This window comes from Coenobita brevimanus, chromosome 5 (genome assembly GCF_032717465.1).
Source record: "Coenobita brevimanus isolate Jiangsu-jjx chromosome 5, ASM3271746v2, whole genome shotgun sequence".
Lineage (NCBI taxonomy): Eukaryota > Metazoa > Arthropoda > Malacostraca > Decapoda > Coenobitidae > Coenobita > Coenobita brevimanus.
The window spans coordinates 40,200,561-40,225,510 of NC_136958.1; the positions used below are offsets into that span (position 1 = coordinate 40,200,561).

The window sequence follows — 24,950 nt, forward strand, 5'->3', positions numbered from 1 at the left end:
GCATTTAATGGCAAAAGCATTATTTTGTGAGTCCAACTTAAGAATGAATTCTGTCACAATGATGTTAATTTTAAAAATTTTATCAAGCTTTCTTCAGGTTTACCTCAAACCTCATGATTTTGGTCAACTGTGCATGTATTTGTCCCATTGGTGCATATTTCAGATGAAGACTTTTTGTAAAGGTCATTTTCATGCAGTTTCTTTTTATTTTTTTATTTATTTTTACTGATTTTGATTACTTTCACAGTAGATTATTACTGTACTAAGTATTCTTCATCTCCACCAGTTATTGTAAATTGGGTGCTTATGTTTGTCTGTTTAGCTACAAGTTAGCTATCATAATGCACAGTTTTAGCAGTGAACAAAATTTCTTGATGCAGCAGGTTATCAGTGGCTGGTCATTGTTGAACTTCCATAAAGACCAAGTAAAGGCTTATTCATAATACAAGAGCTGTGACTTTCATGTTTTTAAATAAGTTTTGTCAGAATTAGTAACACTATTAAGTGTCTTCCATTTCATGTTATTTCAGCATTTTTGTAGGTATGTGAAATAGTATATGCTTGATAGTCAAAGATATTACATCAGTTGGATGCATAACCTGAATTTATGCATCAGTTTGTTATAAAACCTAAAAAAGAAAAAAAAAAATCACTTCACTTACATTCACATTCCATCACAATGGATTTTGTAGCATTAAGTGTACAAGTAAAATATAATACTTAAGCCAAGTTTGCAAACAAGACTGTCCTACATAATAGGCACAGCTGGTGCTTTGATATTGATATGCAGTAAGATGACCATCCCTGAATCTTGTACACTTCATAAAATTAAAGAATTATTCATCAGTGGAAGTATTTGCATTAAAATCACAAGCACCAAGGCAGAAGATTTTAAGGTAATGTAGTTGAGCCTAGAGTAGATTGTATGCATTCAGACTGTTGGAAGTTGAAGAAAAAATTATATGGGATAAATTCCTTGCAGTCTTGGTCCAGCATAAATTGCATAGAAGTAGACATGCAGTAAAAGTACAAATTTGTCAAAGTTTTGAATAGGGTGTCATGAGCACTAGTATGTAGCAGCCTTTTGGATTATTCTATAATCAGAACAAAAGGCATTTAGTTGCAGTCCGGTTCTGCTTAAACTAAATTACAGTGTACATACATAGTGAGCGGTAGCTCGTGTTATTTTAAGTGGATTTTAATTTAGGTTAGTGTTCTTTATTCCATTGTAATGATTCTCAGTCTTGAGAAAGTGTATAAAGTTTTTTTTTATATATAGTTTTATGTGTATGGAGAGAATGTTATGGATGTCAAAGGAAGTATGGTTGTTATGAATGTGGGAGTGGATATGGTTTAACTGCTGTAATATAATCCTTTGATAGAGCATTGTGATGATGTGATTAAAGGTGATGATTGTATAAAAAGGGTATTTGTTTTGGTAATGTTGTATGATGTGAAGAGATCTACAGATTTTAAATAATATGGTATACACTGTCAAGTTATGTTGGCATAGAAACTGAAGTAAAATATCATACTTTATTTTTGGTGTTAACATATTACATTTAAAATGAAGAAAATCCAGAGTATTTATAGAAATTTTATGAATTAAAATAAAAAAAGGAGATCTTTCAAGAATTATTGTACATTGATTTATCCTGTTTTAACGTCACAACAGGTGCTGGGGAGAGAGAACTTGTGATGGCACCAGTTTTACCATACGTTTAAACATCCTTAACCTCCCTACCTCCCTCATGAATGAGTGTTGGTAAACTCTTGCAATAGTGTTGGACATAAAGATGGTAGTACACACTCATGGTAGTACACAGAATATCTTGGAAGTGAATGCTGCAAAGTTAAGAAGTCACTGCATGATAGTATTGTGATCCCTACCCTGACGTATGGAAGCGAGGCGTGGACCTTGCAAGAGGGGAACAAGTCAAGAGTGAGAGCAGTGGAAATGAGTTACTTGAGAGGAGCATGTGGAGTGACGTGGAGGGACAGGTTGACGAATGAAGAAGTGAAGGAACGTTGTGGGGTAGATGTGGATGTGGTTGAAAAGATTAGGAGAAATACACTGAGGTGGTTTGGACATGTGGAGAGAATGGAGAATGAAAGACTGACTAAGAGGGTGTATGTAGGTGAGGTGGAGGGAGGGAGAGGGAGGGGTAGACCGAGGATGAGGTGGAGGGATGGAGTTGAGAGGTATATGAGGGAGGGGGGGGTGAGTTGGAGGGAGGGGAGTCAAATGGTGGGTGACAGAGTGACTTGGAGGCGTTTTGTCTGCGGCCACCCTTTGCGGGATTAGGGCGTCGGGCTATAGATAGATAGAATGCTGCAAAGGAGGGACTGATCTTTCCTTGATAAGTTCCAAGAGAAAGAAACACCGAGGGTATTGCGAGATGACAAAGGACTGAACTGTACTGTATGTTGTTCAGTATTAATGGATATTCCTGTGAAAGATTTTGACAGGAAAGATGTAGGAACTGAGTTTTTGATGTATTAAAAGTAAAATGATAAATTTCTTTTGCGACAATCAAATTAATAACTAAGTCAAAAACCAGGTGTGTCATAGCATCATCCTATGATTGCTAAGTAACAGCCATGATACATATTGCGAGAAGATGAGTGACCAGTCACTTCTCCAAGTAGTGTTTTGAGCAATAAGCCTCAACCATCTCGGATGTAAGTCATTGTCATCATCATCCGGGCCTCCTTTCCCACCCTAGGGCAGGGTGAGGAGTAGCAAGTCCAGACAGCCCAAGTTTACCCAATTCAATGGGCCACGCTTCCATTCACTCATCATTCAAGCCCCTGGAATCCTGACTATCTTATACACCAAAGAACTTTCATCACATTCTGTAGCTTCAAGTAAACATATCCAATAGAGTCAATCCAAATGCTGTCATGTTTAAAAGGGGTGCCAAATCCTTGATCATGCGCTTGTTCTCAGAACATTCATCCAGCCAGCTCAATCACATCAGTCTCCTAGCACCATCGACTTCCATAACTCTCGTCCTCACACGCATTCACCATATCCCTCCACCTTGGCCCACCTCACCTCCTCCCTCCTTCAGATTCATTCAGCTATACCTTTTTCACCACTATTGTTATCCATTCTCTCCAAACGACTATACCATCTCAGTACACACTCTTCGATTCTGGTGTCCACAGACTTCCCCACTCCCCATCTTTCACAAATCACGTTATCTCATGTCCTATCTACCCTCTGTACTCCACACACATTCCTCAGCAGGCCCATCTCCACCGCTCTCACTCTTGACTAATCATTTTCTGCTACTTTCCTTCCTTGTGTCACTCTACTTTCCACTTCTTTGCACATTTTCCAGGTTGAAATATTCCATTCCTTGCATCATTCCAGTTTCTGTAGGTCTAGCTTTGACCTCTCTCATATCCATATTCATCTGCCCTGTCTATAGGGCAAAGACTGAAGAACCGTGGAGACATCACACCCGTCTCACTCCAACAATAATACTAACCACTCTAACATCCACCTGTCCAAACATCCTTCACAAACAGTGTATTAGAAATCAGTTGTGATAGTTAATAAGTTCTTGGAATTTAAAGTAAATAATGGGGTAGCCAAAACAAAGGTAACAATATGAAAAATAATTACCAATATACTTTTATTGATGCTGGAAATGAAAAAAAAAAAATGCAATAAGAGCTAGAGCTTATAACAATATTAAATCAGAGCATTAATATCACATGATCTCAACTGATCATACACATTTATTATTAACAATTTGTTTTTTGGATTATAGTTCAAAAACAGGAAACAAAGCTCAAACATGTTGTAAGACCAGCTAAGATATATAAATGTTTTCAACATCATATGGCACAGGAAAATCCACCAGCAGGGTTTTCTTCAATTTAACAAAATTTCAACAAGTAAGAGAGTTATGTTAACTATTTTTAAAGTACCGTAACCAAACATGTGGAAGGACCCCTGTTCCAAACCTAAAGAGGTGTTGTTCTGCCACAGGAAGGTGGCTGCTGGTTTGTGGTCAATGGGTCTGCTCTGCTAGACAGACCAGGGTAAAACAACAACTTTACTGGCATTTTCCTTTATTTAAAGGAGTGCAGTTTATTACAGTGTCAGCCAGTCAGAACATTCCCAACCTGTGACAGCCTAAATTTCTCTAATTGACCAACACAATGTCTCAATAGGCTGTTCTTTCTAAGACTGTCTCCACAATGTGTATACTTGTACTGAGAGTTGTGATTTAATTCTGGGTAATACCTAAATGACCCCAACATTTGAGTCTTTAGTTTCTTAGCTATGCTGACAAGTGCAAAGAAAAAGCTGTAACTGTCTATCAAAAACTGGTCCTGCATGAAAAACCTAGTCTGAATCCCTAACATACTTGTCTCTAAAGATTTTCATATATTTATGTGACTGTGATGCTATTACAAGACCACAAACTCTCTGGTTGTAAGACATTTGTACAATATGTTTATTAATGGATAACCTCTCACAGGAAGTCTTACCATTGTATGATAGGCAATCTGAAGGTGGAATGAAACAAACTCCACCAATCACCAACCAATATAATGACATTACTTACCCTATGAGGTCACCATCAAAGGCACCAACATGTCATATGGGAGAATGTTCAAGTAAGTGCACAAAGAAATGTCATGCTGCAATTTGCATGATTGGGGGGAGGGGACAAAAAGACAGACTCTAGGAAATTCTTACAGATGTTTAAGAGTTTACGAACAAATAAGTTGCATTATAGTGTCTTAACGTATCATTTAAAAATCCTCCAACATGCTTGCATGCGTCAGCCTTGGTCACCTAATGATGGTTCTCCATACTGTTTGGTCTTTGGCAGCCTCCCTGTTCAGTCCCTTATGTAATAATAATTTATGAAATCCAAACTCTGCAAAAATAACTAAGTGCTGCAACATTTGGGAAAAAAATACACTCAGATTAGAGTAAGTCTTGCCATAAACATGAATGGTTGCTGTTTCAATACTTCCACCTCCCCCCCCCCCACTGCTTCCATACCCTCCAACTGCTAAGTACAGTACTAATAGCAGTCCCAGTTGACGTTTCATAATCTGGCTACCAAGTTGTGTAAAAGATACCAAGTTTTGGACTGAAAAACGTTGCTTTCACAGCCAGGTTTGGTTCTGACAGGCTTGGTTTGCATATCCACTTTTTGTCAGTACAGTAAAAAGTATCTACAGTATATGGCAGCTCAAGGATATGAAGGAGTACATGGGGGATGTGCATATGGTACAAGAAATGAGGAAAGGGAAAGGATACTCAAGTTTGGGGAGGCAATGAACATGACTGTGTGCAACACATTTTAGGAACTGAAAGAGTAGGTTGATTACATACATGTCAGGGGGAAACAGCAGCCAGACAGACTATTTCCTGGTCAGGAGGGCTGATAGGAAGTTAATGGGGGATGTTAAAGTTATAGGGAACAAGGAGTGTGTGAAGAACACAAGTTATTAATAAGTTACATGGTGCTTAAGAAGCAAATGATGAAAAAGAAGATCTATGCACCTACAAGGAAAATATGTAAACTGAAAAACCAAGCAGTACAGTAAGGGATGCCTTCTAAAGGGAGATGAGGAGAGTTGTGGCTGAACAAGGAGACACTGACAGAAGTGTTAATGAAGAGTACAGATCCCTCAAGAGCAACCTCTTGAGATTACTGATTCAGTATGTGGATGGACAAGAGGCCCACCAAGACATAAAGTAACTTAGTGGTGGGATAAGTGTGTGGAAGCTGCAGTTCAGGAGAAAAGAAGTCTTTTTCCAGGAATGGAAGAAGAGTAGTAAAAAATGAAAATGAAAAACATGATATCATAGGTGAGCAGTGTGTGAAGAATGATGAAGGAAGGATAGTGGTGAACAGTGGGGATATTAAAGATGCATGGAGAGAGCATTACAGCCAGTTGTTGAGTGAGAAGTTTGACTGGGAAAGGGATGATTTGGAGCCTGCAGATCCAGTGTTTGGCCCTTGGCCTTTGATTGACACTGCTACTGTGAGTGGGCCAATTGGCAGGATGCAGGTGGGGAGGGCTGCAGGTGTATCTGGGCTGACTGCTGAAATGTTGAAAGCCTCAGGAGATATAGGAGTAAGGTTGGTCACTGACCTGATAAATACAATTATATATGAGTGTGTTGTCCCAGATGACTGGCTGAGAAGTGTAATTGTAAATGTGTACAAGGGGAAGGGTGATGTCTTGGAAAGAGGAAATTATAGAGGCGTAAAACTTTTAGACCAGATAATGAAGGTAATGGAGAGAGTTTTAGAAGGTATGACTGGAAAGTGTGAATACTGATGAGATACAGCTTGGGTTTATGCCAGGCAGGGGGACCACTGAAACCATATTCGTTGTTCAACAGCTTCAGGGAAAAATATATAGAAAAGAAAAGGGAACTGTACTTTTGTTGATTCGGAAAAGGCCTTTGACAGAGTCCCTAGAGAGGTGGTGAAGTGGGCAATGAGAAAGCTTGGGATCGAGGAGTGGCTGGTTAGGGTGGTTATGGCTATGTACGTGGGTGCTCGCACCCAGGTAAGGGTGAATGGAAATTTGATTGATGAGTTTTCTGTGAATGTTGGTGTGCACCAGGGGTCAGTTTTGAGCCCCTTGTTGTTTATCATGGTACCTGAAGCTCTCTCATATGACTTCTGAAATGGACTCCTGTGGGAGATATTGTATGCTGATGATTTGGTGTTAGTCGCACAGAATGAAAGAGGCAGAGGAAAGATTTAGGAAATGAAGAGATGATATAGGGGACAAGGGCTTAAGTGTAAATGCAGATAAAACAAAAAAGATGGTGTCTAAGGCTGCGGGCGGTACTGTCAAAGCGCAGAGAGAGTGGCCATGTGTAATTTGCCGCAAGGGAATGGGAAGCAATTCCATCTTGTGTAGTGTCTGTGATAAGTGGGTGCATATGTAGTGGTATTAGAGGTAGACTGTGAGATAATGCTGATTTCATGTGTGCGTTGTGTCGGGGAGAGCAGGTGGAGATGGTCAGGCAGGAAAGGACTGAACTTGCCAGTGAGCCTCTTGAGTGTGTGGAAGAGATTTGTTATTTGGGAGACATGTTGTGTGCTGCAGGTGGGACTGGAGCTAGCTCCGTGGCTACAGTGAGGAGTGGTTAGATGAAGTTCAGGGAGCTGCCGTCTCTCCTGACACTGAGAGGCTCTCCCTCTGTGCTAAGGGATCTTTGTGTACAGCATGTACTGGGAGTGTAATGCTGTGTGGCAGTAAGACCTAGGCAGCAAAGGAAGAAGATATTCGCAGGCTCGAACATACAGAAATGACAATGATTAGGTGGATGTGCAGTGCATACCCTGAGTGTGAGGCCTGGGGGGGCTAGGTTTATGATGGAAGAGTTGAGGGGTAGGATGGGAATGGAATGTACTGGTGTTGTGATGTGGGGAGGTAGACTGACATGATTTGGGCATGTGGCAAGGATGGGTGAGAAATGTTAATGTTTGGGGTAGGGCTGCACAAGGCAGACCGAAAGAGACCTGGGACGAAGTAATTGAGTGTGACCTCAGGGATAAGGGACTGAATAGGGAAGCTGCCAGAGATTGAGCAGCATCGACAGCTGCCATTAGGTGACCGAGGCCGACGCATGCAAGCATGTTGGGGCCCTCAAAAATGAAGCAAAACAAAACAACGGCAGTAAAGTAGGAAGCATGAGGCTAGAAAGTTGAATCACCTTGTAAGCACTGAAAAAAATGCCTTGGGAGTCACTAAATTCAGATTTTAATTACAATCTTATTATGCTAGTATGAACTGGAGATCAGCTAGGCTATTACAGTATACTAAATCTCATTTTCTGATTTCCATTTTGCTTTCTAATTAGCTACATCATCATTATCATCATCATCTAACCTAGTGTTGCCCCATGAGGAGCATAGGAGCTTGGGCTAGGCAAGTTGGTCCTGACATTTAAGATGAGAGTGACCAGTGTCACTCATCTTTGCGTGGCATTACATGGACAATAAACCCCAACCATCCCTTGGATGTAAACCTACATCGGCTCAATCCAGCTGGAGCACCTTAATTACCCACTAAACCACCAGGTGCCATAATCTGGTTATATGGTTACCACCCAGCATAGTAAATGGTTTCCTGGTGTATATGAAAGCATTTGGCTTGTCACTCAGTGTAGTCGCCCATAGACAGAAAGATGAGGAAAGAGTGAAGGACATAAAGACAAAAGAGGAAGGAAGGAAAGAAGAAAGGAAGAGAGGAATGGGCTGTCACTTGAGAGCAGCACTACATTGAGTGAGTGGATGGTGAGCGCCCCCACCTACCACTAACTTGTCTTTATATTATGGTCTTTTATATACCATACAGCCCTGCTACTGTGACAGGTTTCCCAAACAAAATACATAAAAACTTGGCTCTTGTGTCTTAAAAGTGCCAGTTTCAATATATATTTTTATCCCTTCAGTTTAGGGGTTTCCTAAGATAAAATCACCAGGCATGAGCCACAATAGAATTAAAAAGTACATCCTTGAATTTACAGGGTTAACAGTGTTTCTAAGAGTAATTCTTTCAAATTGAGGGTCTCTAATCTCTCTAAGATTAATAAAATCATCTGATGTTAGCCAAAATAAAAAAACACAAACATCCCTGAGATGTTTAATCTAGTGTGCTGCTTATTACTTACCAATCCACAATAATAACTGAAATATGCTACTTCACAGCAGGCAGCTACCAGCTACAAAGATGTTATGAGTGTTTCCTGTACTCGTAACCATCCAAGTGAAATGTGAATAACTACCAATACCCTGTACACCTGAATACTGTAAATATTAGTATGATGTTCTGTACTCTAGAGATCAGATACTTCTACACAGTAGGCATAAAGCTTCCCATACAATACTGTACTCATACCCTGCTAAGAGACTAACCCCTGGCTTGCAACAGAAAACTACAATAATAAACCTGTACAACACAAATGCGCCGCTGCAAAAGAACTGTATATTATTAAAAAAAAAAAAAAAAAAAAAAAAAACTGTACTGAAACGAGCTTGTACAGTACTATAATTAATGTGCAGCTAAATGGAGCAAGCAAGCAGGTCAAGGCACAGAAAATGGGCAAATGGGCTGGTTCTGTTAAGGGACTTACCTGGCTTACCCAAATGCTCAACAGCAGCAAAGTGTCACTTGCAAACCCTTTATCATATGGTCAGGTTGCTTGCTTTTGTGCCTAGTGGAGACAATGTTGTATGTTGGACCCAAGTGGATTCATACACTTGCCAAATAAGCGAAGAGAGCAAAATCTTAACAAAACTAAAAGTAGGGTAAACTTACACCTACAATTACTAACTAGTTAACATAACACCATCTACACATGCCTCATCCAGCAACAGCTGCCCTAGATATCACATACTTCCAGCCTCCACACTACCATAATTTCCTCTCACAAGCTGCCATCACACCTGGACTCTTCATTATAACTTTTTCAAGAAAAGATACATACTTATATATCATTTTATATACCACAATCGTTTAAAATCACATAACAACATACTTTACAGCTTTGTAATGCCTCTTTATATAATACTGTTGACACACTTTACAGCTTTGTAATGCCCCTTTATATAATACTGTAAGTGGGGTTTCATCAAATTTTAATCAGGTACCTTACCTCCATGAAGGCCTTGTCTTACAGTGAACCTCATATAGACTGCTAAGGTTGCATCTGTATTTCACACAGTTCTTCCACCCATTACTGATGTCAGCTACCTAAGGTTCTGCTACAAAAAGCTGAGATACAGTATTAAAATATGGATGTGAAGGAGTTCAAATACTGTACCTGTAACTTGAGAAATTTCAATACTGTAGTAAAGATGGCAAGACAGTCCAGTGAAACAGAAAAGGACAAAACAGACAACACAGTAAACAATAATTACAGTAATTTGAGGATAATGATCAGTGACTAATATGCAGAGGCAAATATAACATAAACAGCTATAAAAATATGTGGAAGTGGTTGGGGAATATGGAGAGCACAGAAAATTGAGCCAACTACAAAAACAAATTGGACAAGCGTCATGATAAGTGGGGGAGTTGAAAAGGATGGCCAGATTGGAGCCAAAAGGGGGAGGGAGTGACACAGCTGGTATAACAAGACAATTTTATCACAGCCACTGTAGATGAATTTTCAGGATCTGGGGATGTATTAAAAAAAAAAAAAAAAAAAAAAAAAAAAAAAGTCAACCCATATTTACCACAATCAAATCCACATGGTAGTTAATGAAGTCTTAAAGCATTCTGGTTTGCTGCATTCAAATTATTCATTCTCATTTGGCTGTGGGTAGTTAAATCATTCTGTAGCTATATTATTCAAGCTATTCACACATTTGCTTGTGACGTGTTTGGCAGATATACGAGTTAAATATATGCAGCTAATGATCTTATACTATACACAACTTCAGCTTGAGAAAGTTTATGAATACAGCCCCAGGTGTCTGACTATATGCTTTTCACCTTAACTTGGCCGACATTTTCATCCTTTTGCAGCTTATTTCATGTAGCTTAGTGGCAGAAAAAGACAATACTATGGCTCAACATCCTTCCATTGCACTTTTTTGTGACCAGCATTACCAGTATAATTTAGTGTTAATCTACTGATACTACTAAGTACTCAAGACAGAAAGACAGCAATTTTAGGCCAAGTTAAGTAAAATGCAAAGTACACTGACAGACACAGTGTTCACTAAAAATATGTTTGCATTCAATTTACTCATATTCACACTCAGATGTACAGAAGGGGCTATTGGAGTCCTTGACGGGCCAATTCCAGGACTTTTTGACTTGAACCTGTTATAAATTAAGGAAAAATCTGTCTAAGAATATTACATTCAGATGAGAGTATAATCATTTTCAAACAAATATGAATCATCAACCTGTGGGCAAAGAATAAGACCATAAACATAATAATCCAATTTGAGGGAAATTTAATGACTGAAACTCATCTCTTCTATTATAATTCATTAATTAAACTGTCTCACCTGTATCATCTGTAACTTTGTCAAAATTCTTCATAAGGGATGAAGCGTGGGATTCCAGGAAACTCTGCTCTACTGCTGACATGTTCTCACCCAGCTTTTGTAGAGCACTTAACACTTCCACCTGTAACAGTCACACATTAGTACTGTACTGGATATTCCTCTTATATGCTGTTTCATGTTAACTTCACTGCCATGATGCCTTTTATGGTATACTGTACTCTTCTTTCAACCCAACTATTTTATTCAAATGACATGATACTTTCCATCTGGAGGGGTTTAATATAGCCTTCATTAGCCCTTTCACTATTATATGTCTCCCCTAAGATGAAGATAATTATCCAGCTGTTGGCAAGAACAAATTATAGAAGGCATCATTATACTACAAGGGGTTCAACCGAAAGAAATAATCCTTACTTAGTAATTTTATTGTACTCTATCTTTCATTACTTAGCATCAACATTTATTTTCTTCTGGAATCACACTTGGATTACAATATTAAAGTACTTTCATGTTACAGAGCTCTGACTTAACACACATACTACGACATGTACTATATACATATACAGTGCACACAATGCACTTTGTCACAGGTAACAAGATATAGCTAACATCTTTTTCCCACATTACTGGATACTCAAAACAGGTGCTGTTGTACAAAGTCAGACAGACTGTACATTATAATGCAAGCTCAGTATTGTATTAGCACTGCCATCACAACCCAGACACAGGGAGGGAGGGGGGGAAACCTCTTTCTTCATTCTGGCACAGGGACGGAAAAGCCCCACTTGCTGAAGTTGTACTATGCCTCCTACAGTCCATGGGGGGGAAGATACTGCCTGTAATTACCTTCTCCTCTTACTCATGTCCCACTGAGATTCAGAGCTTCAAATGTACAGTGAATGGACGAAAATGAAACTGCATAATGAAAATCACTGTTTCCCAAACTTGTATTCATTTCCAAAGTCACTAATCAATCTCTCTGATTTTCCTTCCTTGTCCCCTGCCAGCACAATATCATCTACTAATGGTAGTGTAAGTCAGTTCCCAGTCTCCCTCCATTAGTAGAGTACCAAGTTAGCTTCCTGTCTGCTACCCCCATATTGATCTCCCAAATCATTACCTTCTGTTGTGTGTATGCATCCAGTGCCAGCTTCCCTATTTTGTGATCTCGTTCAATCTGAGACAGCTTTTCCCTCAGCTGGTCAGGTTGTTTCTTGGCAAACATTTGGATAACTTCAGGAGTTTTGAAGGCCTGGGATATGGCAGCTTGGATGGCCTGGAAAAAAATAAATAAAAAAATAAAATACAAACAAAATATCTGTACACACCAGTTTTGTTAGAGTATTAAAGTGTACTGGTAGCCACTGTATAAAAGTACAGTAGCTACTGTAAAAAAAAACCCAGTTCTTTGGTAATGTTGAGCTTTCTTTCACAACTAGGTAATATCTCACCTTATGGAATCCAGAGAAAATCCTTGTAATAAGACACCTTTCTTAAGTCTTTTTTGCAACTGAGTTCTCAGTATTTTACAGAAGTGCCAACAACATTTCATCACTACCTCAAAGGTTGACTTGCCAATTTTGAGTCATTTTACAGTACCAGTTATACAGCAAAAGTTGTGTTATATTTTAAAATCATTCTTCACTCAGGCTAAAACAAGGACTGCCTGTATTGTAAAATGTGGATAGGGACAACTGACCAGCTGCATAGCATTGAAGGAGTCCACCAGAGTCATGTCACCACTGGTCATGCGGGACAGAGACGACTGGAACTCATTTAGCTGTTCTATTGTGTCCTTGTAGGCTTCATCATACTCATCGGCATCCAGCTCACCCCTGTTAAGCATAGCAAAGTTAACCTTTTGATGATGACAAGTTTGCCTTTTGATTAGTATGAGTTAACAAAAGCTGACTACATTAAGGTACCATAAACAGATGTGTCCTGATTTAAAAAGAACTCCATAAACAAGTTGTAAGCATATATAAAAGAGAATTCAGCAGGTGTGACTGTACCTGCATTCTTCAAGATCGGCCAGCTGTGCCACTAGACGGTCCAGCTGGTCTTCCATTTGCTGCCTCAGCCGCTGTGTCTCACTCTCACCTCGACTCACCATTATCCCCTCACACCCTCAACTTGCACAGAAAAGTAGTGATGTTAATTTCACTAACATTTTTCATTCATAAAATCAGCTTGTCTATCCAAGTCCCTCATTCTTGAAGATTTTCTCACCAATATCCTTAACAGTTTATGTTGCAGCACACCAATGAGGACAAATAATAGTATCCAAGAAACAAGATGTGGATGTATAAAAAGAACGAACATGTGATATGGGAAAAGGAGAACGACCTAACATGGTACCGTACAAACATGTGCTAGTCCTTGAAAGGCCATACTACCCGTGCCCTCTTTAAATGGCCAAACTCAGACCACAGACTGGGAGGTAACCACACTACCACAGACCCTTCAATGAGCTACACTGCGGCTCCATGGGTGTCCCTTATATGATCAGTATAAGAGTTCCCTCTGGTCAAAATGTTTTTCCTTTTAAAGGGAGGATGACATGAGAAATATGTGCGAACCATTAACCTGCCAAAAAGGTTTCAAAAGTTGATCTTCAATGGATAACAAATGACATGTTGTAAGCACATTTGAACTCGTGATCTTCATGTGGTTGATGCCAGACAATTTTATACAGATGAGGGAGACCCTTTAGCCTATACCTTTGGATGATGAGAGATCATATCATCACCATCATCCTCATCCTCATGAGTTTGTCCACTTAAGGATGAGGTGAGGTAGAATAACAAAAAAATCAAAAGGTGCCCAGTGCAATCACACATTAATCAAGCCCTACAATCATAGCTAGCTATTATAGGTTTAGTTTCACCTAATGGAACTGGGTCACTCCTGCAATATGAATAGTGGACAGTGAATACATGAAATTTTATGATTCTTACGAGGTAGAACTAAAGTTAGGGGCCTTGGTTAGAGCAAACTCACTGTAGCTTAAGTTAATCCCCTCAGCATAATATCTTTTTATTTTGGCTAATATCATATTTCATCCAGCTTTTAAAGCCCTGCCTAAAATGCGGAGGTCAGAAACAATTAACCTCTTCAGCCCAGTAACAAATATGTTCTAGCTAACCCCCACACAATTTCTGCTCTTCTGACTCCTCTAGCACCATACCTCTTAGAAGGCCTTTTCATTTTATTGTCCATATTATCTTGCAATGTGGAATACACGACTATATTCCTAGTCATTACAAACTATATTTCTGATTCACACCTGCCTTGGAAGAACAGGTATCCATTGCTAAGAAAAGTTACATCAACAATATTTTTCTTCATCTTAATCAATGAGAAAATAAAGATCAACAAGACAGATTTTAGGTGACTTACAAATAAATATAATAAACGAAAATTATTCCAGACAGGAGGGACTCCTCCCTTGTGATTCGAGGAAGCAAAAATCAGCTGATCAAATGTCAATAAACTTGTCCGTTTCCTCTGTTACGCTATTTGAAGATTACTTAATATAATTACTGGATATATGCATTGGCCAATCTCAAAGTAATGTATATACATATAAGATAAAAAATTATAATTTACAGATAAATGAAATAGCACAGAGAGATGATTTTGAGGTGAGTTGCCTTCACGTTTCCATTCATCAGATGCTCTCTGTCGGCATTGTCCTTCTCCTTGTTTCCCTACCCCAGGAAAGGCAGGCCTACTGTACACGTACAGTACATAAGTAGAAACTGACGTTATTGCATTTGGAGAGCCCGTTTCCAACCGACATTTTGTGGTTAGTTTATTCAGTAGTATTTAGTGACAGTCTGTGTTTCCTGTTCCACGATAATATTGTCTTAGAAAGCTTCAAAGTTTTCCAGGTACAGTTTGGGCTCGGGTCGCATAGGCCTGTGTTCTCTTTGGTTAATGAGGCTCTTTCTAGTTTATTTCTGCTAATGGCATGTTAATATCCACCTTTTGTGCAGTGCAATGTATGTTGTTAGGCCACCATTATGCAAGTGAACATTTACGTGCCATATGCTAAGTAAACTGGTATGAAAGAGGTACTAAACACAAGAATATGGGGTTTCGAGTGGGCAGGTAGGGAAGGTGCCGCTGTTCCCAGGCCGGCGGCAGCCAAGTTAAGACATATAAATAGTACTAGGTTGTTGGGGTGCACCTCCACGCCCTCACACCCATGACCACAAGGTCATTTTTGTTTCAGCCCTGTATGCTGATTGTCTCCATATATAAGATATATGATGTAGCTTAGTAGCCATGAAATTGTACCCTGTATGGCCCACTTAACAGGCTTCTTAGTATGCGAGGTTTTGCAAGAACTACAGGTATTTGCAGTATATTTAATACATATGTATGTGTATTCATATAATTATATTCATGCAAAAGCAAGTGCATATCGGTATTTGTCATTTTGCGTGTTAGGACCTACGGCATATGCTTTTTAAATATGAGCTTCCAGAACAGGTTTTCTTATTAAACCCTCAGGCTCCAGACCAATTGCACTGTATTGCTAACGAAGGAGTGCTTAAATAATTAACCAACTTACTACTGACAGATGTTTCATTCATTCTGTACACGAGGGCTGCAACAAGTAGAACATCGTATTGAAAGAATTAATGACTTTTCGACTTTAAGGGATTGAATATAGCACTAATTATATTCCGGACATCAAGAGGGAGGTAGCAAGACTAAAATGTTGAAAACATCATCTGGCGCGGATTTTCGTCCTTTTGCAGCTTATTTCCCGCAGCTCGGTGGCAAAATAAAGACATTTCTACCGCTCTACAACCGCCATAGCACTTCTTCGTGACTTGCATCATGTTTTGGTGTTAATCTTTACTTACATCTCGGCATTCAAGATGGAAACTTGAGTTTTAGGCCAAAAGAACCTTCAGATGAACGGGATATATATGTTACTCTTTTAAAGCTAACAGCAGACGATATTGCTCAGCTGAGAGTGTTATTAGGCGAGTGCATATAGTAAACAGAGTGTAGTGTGGGCATGGCGGTGGTGGTGGGGGCATGGGGTATTACTCGGCACTCTCACACCACTACCAGGGGCATTGCAGAGGTGTGGCAGGCAAGGTGTTTGGTACTTATTTACGAGTGTTTTAGTTATTAGCTTGTCTCTAGTCTCGAAAATATGCGTTTGTTTGGTACTTTGCATATCTCTGGTCTTGAAAATTTGCGTTTTGTTATTAGCCTCATCACTGGTCGTTGAAAATATGCGTATGTTGAATAATTAACCTATCACTAACCTGGAGAATTTGCGTGTGTTCAGTAACCCAATTAGCCACATCACTGGTCTTGAAAATGTGTGTTCAGTAATTAGCCAGTCTCTGATCTTGAAATTATGCGTTTTTTGAAGCCCATAATTTGTCTTGAAAATTTTCGTTTGTTCAGTACTAAGAATATCACCGACCTTGAAAAGTTGCATGATTTGTAATTAACTTGTCACTGGTCTTGAAAATTTGCGTGTGTTGAGTAGCCGGTCTCTAGTGTTGAAAATATGCGTTTGTTCAGTAATTTATATCACTGTTCCTGAAAATTTGCGTGTGTTCGGTACGAAGCACTCTGCTCTTGAAAATCGTGTGTTCAGTAATCGGCCTGTCTCTAGTCTTGATAGCTTTCCTGTGCTCAGTAATTAGCCCCTATCTGGTCTTGAAAGTTTGCAAGCGTTCAGTAATTAATCTTATCTGTGGTCCTGAAAATCTGCCTGTGCTCAGTATAGCCTAAGTCAGGATTTTCAAAACGTCTCTCTCAGAATGTTGTGTGCAGTACTTAGGTCGTCAGTCACCATGTTTTGTGTAAGCCCTGTGTGTTTACCATACCCTTTTTTACTCTAACTTGGCCAAAAATTTCAATCTGTCCATCTTGCATACTGAGTTGTTATACCGTGATAGATTAATGCTAAATTATCACCCTAATCTCGAAAAAGTGCTGTGGCAAGTATGTTGAGCCACTGCCTTGTCTTTTTTTTTGCCAGCTACCGGTACGTGAGCAAAGCTGCAGAAACGACAAATCTGGGCCAGGTTAAGGTAAAGGGACTATAATCATGTTGCATACATTTTAACTCATTCTATCTGGTGACGGTGTTTTTCAGTGTTATTGTTAAAGGGGTAGGCTACTATTAAAGGAATGTTATCAATTGGTACTATTAAAAAAAAAAAAAATGGGTACTGTTAAAGGGCACTATTAAAGGGGTGCTGTTAAAGGGTACTATTGAATGAGTACTATTAAAGGGGTACTATTAATGGATACTGTTAAAGGGCACTATTAAAGGGGTACTATTAAAGGGTTGCTATTAATGGGTAGTTAAAGGGTACTATTAAAGGGGTACTATTAAAAGGGTACTGTTAAAGGGGTGTTAGTAAAGGGATACTGTTAAAGGGTACTATTAAATGGGTACTGTGAAAGGGCATTGTTAAAGGGTACTATTAAATGGGCACTGTTAAAGGGGTGCGATTAAAGGGATACCATTAAAGGGTACTATTAAATGGGTACTGTGAAAGGGCACTATTAAAGGGTGCTATTAAATGGGTACTGTTAAATGGCATTATTAAAGGGGTACTATTAAAGGATGCTATTAAATGGGTACTGTTAAAGGACACTATTAAAGGGATACTATTAAAGGGACGCTCTTAAAGGGTACTATTAAAGGGGTACTATGCAGGATAAGTCGCCAAGGAGAAGGCACTAAGGATCATCTCAAGTGTCATGTGGGTGTCACGTGAGCAGGAAATGCCCACATCCGTTTATTTATTTATTTATTATTTATTTATTTAGAGTTCAAAGTTAAAAAGAAGTACATTCGGTGTTTTGTGACGTGATAGTTGTCAGTAACCTACTTTATTTTTTCTAATATACATGAGGAAACAGAGTAAAGTGGAATAATAATAATAATAATAATGAGGGTGGTGGTGGTGGTGGTAGTAGTAGTAGTAGTAGTAGCAGTAGTAGTAGTAAAGTAAGCCTACGCCTATTTTCTGTTGTCATAGGAGGCCTCGTATTGCCTTATCGTTAGCGACTTATTCTCGTATTCTAAGTAGTTTTGGACTCTTCGTAACACCTATTGCATACCGATTTTTTCCACACATTACTTGAATATCGTCTTGTATTTATTGATGGGAAATACGTCGATATATATATATATATATATATATATATATATATATATATATATATATATATATATATATATATATATATATATATAGCGTGAGAGAGAATTAAAATGCCTATCAACTGCACGAGACGATAAGGCAGTCACCCAATTCTGCTGAGTCCCAGTCTACCCTTAGAATACGATTCGAAATAGTCGATGTTATGCCCAGGTCCCTAATTGTACTACTGGGAGAAAAGGGGTCAAGGGAGAGACGAATTTTGTCCCAGGCTCCCTAACACCTCTTCCTTAGTGATTTATGTTTCATATTACCTTAACATTTTCTTGTATTTTATTTATTTTTTAGTATTTTCTAATATTTTATTTACAAAGGGATGTTTTTGAGGGGTAATGTGTATAATAAATCGCTTAAGAAAAAGTGTTAGGCATTTTGTGCTGGAAATAGGCAAGAGAAATCAAAGTGTGCAAGTGACCATCGCCCCCCCCCCAGACCCCCCCCCCCCTCCATTATATAACCCGGTGTTAGTGTTTGGCGCCAGTGCTTCTCGACCATACCGGTATACCGAGAGAGAGAGAGAGAGAGAGAGAGAGAGAGAGATGGTTACCCCATTGCGATTTCATTTTTTTTTTTTTAATTAAGAAGGACATCTGAGAGAGAGAGAGAGAGAGAGAGAGAGAGAGAGGGGGTGATGTATTAGGTGTTGTTAGTGATGGTGTTAGGTGCTAGAATGATGGTGTTGAGTGGTAAGAGGTGGTGTTAGATGTTAGGAATGGTGTTAGCTGATATCAATGGTGTCAGATGTAAGGTGCTGAAATAGGTGTTAAAGTTTGTTAGGACTGAGAGGTGGTGTTAGGTGATAGAGATGGTGATAGGTGGTAGTCATGATGTGTTAAAGTGTTATGTGTTAGAGATGGTGTAAGATGTTAGAATATGTGGCGTTTGGTGTTATATGGTGTTAGATATGGTGTTAAGTGTTTGGATGATGGTGCTGTGTGTTATATTGACGGTGTTAGGTGTTAATGTTATGTAGCGCTTGGTGTTAGATGGTGTTAGAAATGGTGTTAACTATTAGGATGGTGGTGCTAAGGGTTCAGGTGATGGTGTTAAATGTTAGAGAATGTGTTAGCTGTTAAAGTGATGGTGTTAAGTGCTAGAGTGGTGGAGTTAGGTGTTACTGTTGGTGTTAGATGGTAAAAATGATGGTATTTGGCGCTCGATATTGTGTTAGATAATAGTGATTGTGTCGCCGTATGTGTTAGAATGGTGTTAGAGATGGTGTTATGTGTTATAGATGGTGTTAGATGGTAGTGATGATGTTAGACGTTAGAGTGATTGTGTTTAATGCTACAGAGATAGATGGGTGTCAGAGACTTACGTGTTATGGATGGTGTTAGGCTTTCGAGATGGTGTTAAAGGTCGTGTTAGGTGTTAGAAATGAGGTTAGGTCCATGAAAATTGATGTTCGCGTGTTAGAAATGAGGTGTTAGGTTTAAAGTGTAAGAAGTGGTGTTAGGTATATGGAAGATGGTGATAGGGTGTTAACCCATTGGAGCCCGGTGTCCGGAATGTTGGACAGAACTGGGATTTTTCAAGTCTTTATAAAGTAGGGAACCCCCGGGTAGGGACCTATGAGCTTCGCGACTATGAGCCGATAGGCGGAGGGCGGTACGCTTAGTACCCACCCAGCGCCATCCCTCGCCCAGCACCCCTGTGATCCAATGGGTTAAACATGCGAATGTTAAAGAAATCGGTATATGAAAGGTGATAGGGTGTTAGAAATATGGTGTTAGGTACTTCAGAGATGGTGATAGGATGTTAGAAATGTGGTGTTAAGTGCTAGAGAAGTGATAGGGTGTTAGGAATATGGTTTAGGTACTAGAGATGGTGATAGGGCGTTAGAGATTTATTAGGTGCTAAAGATGGTGTTAGATATATGAAAGAAGGTGATAGAATGTTAGAAGTATAGTGTTAGGTGCTACAGAAACCGTGTTAGGTGCTAGAGAAGTGGCTATTGGGTGTTAGACATGCAGTGTTAAGTGCTAAAGAAGTAGGTATATGAAAGAAGGTGATAGGGTGTTAGAAATGCGGTATTATTGGTTCTAGAGATGGTGATCGGGTGTTAGAAATATGGTGTTAGGTGCTAGAGAAATTGTGATAGGGTGTTAGGTTTTTTTAGGTGCTAGAGAGGTGGTGATAGGGAAGGTGCTAGGGTGTTAGAAATGCGGTATTATTGGTTCTAGTGATGGTGATAGGGTGTTAGAAATATGATGTTAGGTGCTACAGAAATGGTGATAGGGTGTTAGAATTTTTAGGTGCTAGAGAGGTGGTGATAGGGTGTTAGAAATATGGTGTTAGGTGCCAGAGAAATGGTGATAGGGTGTTAGAATTTAGTAGGTGCAAGGGAAGTGGTGTTAGGATGTTAGATTTGGTGTTAGGTGCTAGAGGAATGGTGATAGGAGTTAGTAATTAGGCTCCTATCTAAGCAGCTCATCACTTCCTCTGTCGCCATACCCTCATCCTGTTGTTTCTCAGGCTGTCTCTTGTTTATTTCCTGTTTATTTGTTTAGTTTTGTTTATTTATTCATATATTTATCCCATTTTATGTATTAATTTATATTTGTTATTCTTGAGTTTATATGCGTTTAATTATTTATATGTATTTTTGCATATTTTTTTGTTATTTTTATTGGTTATTCATGTAGTTTTATTTATTTATTTATTCAATTATATTCATGTAGTTAATCCATTTACTTGCTTATTCATTTACGGTACATATTCACTGTTTTTATTTATCTGTATTCCCTCGTTACATAATTTTGAGTATTCATTTATTTATTTCCCTAGTTTTAATATTTTATTATTATTATTATTATTATTATTATTATTATTATTGTTGTTGTTGTTGTTGTTGTTTGTTGTCCATCTGTATTGCCGCATTATGTACAAACTGATTTTCCTTATTATATTCTGATAAAATAATGGAAGACTATGAGTATGACTGACGTTAACCCCTTCAGTACGATATAATCTCTCTTTATTCGTGCTAGCTCCAGAGGATATTAAGTTTGCTTAGAAGGGATCTGTGATAGTGAACGGTTTGAAAGTGTCCTGTAACAACCTACTGAGTACGGTTATTTTTATTATTATTATTATTATTATTATTATTATTATTAGCAGTAGTAGTAGTAGTAGTACTGTTATCATTACTACTGTAATGTACCATTACCATTATTATTATTATTATTATTATTATTATTATTATTATTGTCATACGATTATACGTTTTAATCAGCTTGTGGGAGACCGTTCATAAAGTTCTTTTACATTAACTTGGCACAGATTTTCATCCTCTTTCAGCATATTTCTAGTAGCTCAGTGGCAGAAAAAAGACAGTGTGATTGCGTCCTTTTCATAGCACTTCTTCGTGACTAGGACCATATTCAAGTGCTAATCTCTTGTTACTACTTAGAGATTCCAGGCATCGGCCAGGTTAGAATAAAAGGAGTATAGTCATTAATAAAAGGATTGGGGACAGTCTCCGTTAACCTTTTCAGTTCAGTAGTCTATTTTCCTACTTTCGCTGCCCCAAACGTTTCTGTTCTCGTTGTAGGAAACATTTTTTTCCCTCTAAGACGTTGAATAGAATAGTTTTTATTATTATTATTATTATTATTATTATTATTACTATTATTATTTATATAAACTTCTTTTCATTGTGCTCGATATATTATTTTTTGTACAAACTTTTTATGGCGTTGGATATAATATATATATTTTTTATTTAAACAATTCCTTATGGCGTTGGGTGTATATAAATTTTTGACCTAAATGTTTTATGGCGTTGGATATATTAACTTATTTATATATAAACTTTTCATTATGGTGTTGGATGACAGTTTTATATAAGCCTTTTATGACGTTGGATATAATATTTTTTCATGTAATAGTTTTCTTTTTTTCGTTTCTGCCTGATCAACCCACTGATCGTTATGATTTTCTCTCGTACAAAATCACCTGTCCGTCCGAAGCAACGAAGGGACTATGAGGAATCTAGACATATATAAAGCCACCTACTAGTTTCTTTCAGCTGAACAAAATTACTTGGTTTTGACCTGAAGGGGGAAAAAAAATGGGTGTTTATGACAATGAAAGGATTGTTAATATGAGATACCTTTTATTTTATAGCTCTAAGCTTAGCAAAATCCTCTGGTGCCAGCATAAATATAATCTATAGATCTTTCACCCTAACTTGGCCCAGATTTTCGTCCTTTTTGCAGCTTATTTCACGTAGCTCAGTGGTAGATAAAGACAGCAACTCTAATTCCATGACACTTCTTTGTGACTAGCACCATATTCTAGTGTTAATCTCTTGTTAAACTCAGCATTCTAGATGGGAAGGCGACAATTATAGACCAAGGCAAACAATGTATAGCACCGTATGTCCTTATTTGTAGAGTTAATCTGTTGTTCAATTCAGCATTCATGATGGAGAGACGGCAATTTTAGGCCAATGTAGAGTAAAAAGAGTATAAGTGTGTTCAGACCAGGAAATGGGTTTATGAGTAAGGCTATGATGTCTTTTACCTTACTAAAATGCTTGAACGGAATGCCAGTGTTCATAAAGGGAAAGGTTTTTATATTGTAGGTCACTGAACTGCCAGACTAACTGCGCACACACACACACACACACACACATACACAGGGGACAAAAGTTAAATTCCACTTCATTTATTTCACGTTCAGGGCGTGTCCGTAACTTTCCACCCTGACGCATCATGTTAGTGAGAATATTACAGTTTATTGGCGAGAGAAATATACAAATGATGTGGATGTGATAGGAAGCGTTAGGAGAAATACACTGAGGTAGTTTGGCCATGTGGATGGAGGGTGAGAGACTGACGAGGAGAGTGTATGTGAGTGAGGTGGAGGGGGAGAGAGGGAAGGGAAGGCCAAGGATGAGACGGAGGGATGAAGTGGAGAGGTATATGAGAGAAGGGGGTGTGAATCGGGAGCAGGGCAGTGAAATGGCGGGGAACAGGTTGACGGAGGCAATTTGTTTGTGGCCACCCCGTATAAAGGATTAAGGCGTCAGACAATAGATAGATAGATAGACAGTCTCTTAGCTTGGGAAACTTAGCTAGTAAAGACCAGTTAGAGGCAGAAGGGGCGAAATATTAGAAAGTTTATCCTTGACTGTGCTGTAATTGCTTGTTGAGGGAAAATTCTCTCTCTCTCTCTCTCTCTCTCTCTCTCTCTCTCTCTCTCTCTCTCTCTCTCTCTCTCTCTCTCTCTCAAGGAGGAGGTTCAGAGTAGAATTAGTTGTCTAGGTAACTGAAGGTGAATGAAGGTAAGGGTGTGTAATTGAAGGTGAGGGTGTGTAATTGAAGGTGAGGGTGGGTGAATGAAGGTGAAGGTGTGTGAATGAAGGCGAAGGTGTGAATGACGGTGAGTGTGTGTGAATGAAGATGAGGGGGTGAATGAAGGTGAAGGTGTGTGAATGAAGGTGAGGGTGTCAGTGAAGGTGAGAGTGTGTGAATGAAGGTGAGGGTGTATGAATGAAGGTGAGGATGTGTGAAGGAAGGTGAGGGTGGGTGAATGAAGGTGAGGGTTTGAATAAAGGTGAGGGTGGGTGAATGAAGGTGAGGATGTGTGAAGGAAGGTGAGGGGAGGGTGGGTGAATGAAGGTGAGGGTGTGAATGAAGGTGATGGGTGTGTGAATGAAGATGAAGGTGAGTCAATGATGGTGAAGCCAGGCGAATGAAAATGAATGAATGTGATTGTAGGTGAGTGAATGAGGCAGGTCAAATGAAGGTGAGCTGAATGTGAAATGTTCCAGAACTGAGGAGAAAGGAAAGGGATTGTGTATGTGTGTGTGTGTGTGTGTGTGTGTGTTTGCTGTGAAAATAAGCCAGCGTTATAATGTATTAATGGAGACACACACACACACACACACACACACACACACACACACACACACACACACACACACACACACACACGGATATTGTAACTGAAAATTTAACTTAGAAACACACACACACACACACACACACACACACACACACACACACACACACACACACAGATAGTATAAGTAACTGAAATTTTACCTTGGATAAAGAATCACGATAAACAGTTAAACACGCTTCATATATCCCCTTTAGTACAACCTTGCGCTTTTGACTCTTGGCTGCCCCTAGATATTATTATTACTACTACTACTACTACTACCACCACTACTACTACTACTACTACTACTATTACTGCTGTTGCTACTACTACTAATAGTAATAATAAGAATAAGAGTTTTTTATTTTTTTTCAGGGTAGGGCATACCTCCCGTGGTGCATGGGTAAGAAAGGCAGTCTCCATGTGAATCCTTTCAGTACGATGACGATTTTATCCTCTTCATTCCGATTACGTATTTTTTATTCTTTCCATTCCCAGACGATTTACTTCAGGTCAGGAGAGATTTCGAGATGGAAGAATGAAACAGCCTTCATTCACCCCTTCATTACCAGGGCGTGTTCTTCAGCTGAATAAAGTGGTCTGATAGCTAAACAAAATAGTGTGGTTGCAGCGGGAATTAATTACAAAAAAGACAGTCGTAGAGAAAGGGTTAATATAATAAGATGAGAAATATATGGTACTGAGGGGGGATTGTGAACGTTCATTAACTAATTGAACACGATAACACACATTCTAAGCTATTTATTCCTATTTATTCTGCTCTGGTTAAACAGTCCTCTTTAAAATCAAGTTTGGG

At 38.9% G+C, this 24,950-nt stretch overlaps 1 protein-coding gene across 1 annotated transcript; it reads right to left on the reverse strand.

The window, feature by feature from the left end:
• Positions 1 to 10,712: 10,712 nt before the first annotated feature.
• On the reverse strand, positions 10,713 to 14,501 carry LOC145398148 (protein LZIC-like). The gene is made up of 6 exons (XM_080271100.1): positions 14,427 to 14,501; positions 13,040 to 13,159; positions 12,727 to 12,862; positions 12,148 to 12,303; positions 11,028 to 11,148; positions 10,713 to 10,836 (listed from the first exon to the last, which is right to left on the reverse strand). The coding sequence occupies exons 2-6, from the start codon at positions 13,138 to 13,140 to the stop codon at positions 10,790 to 10,792; spliced, it is 561 nt and encodes a 186-aa protein (XP_080127226.1). The 5' UTR covers positions 13,141 to 13,159; positions 14,427 to 14,501; the 3' UTR covers positions 10,713 to 10,789.
• Between the last annotated feature and the right edge of the window lie 10,449 nt (positions 14,502 to 24,950).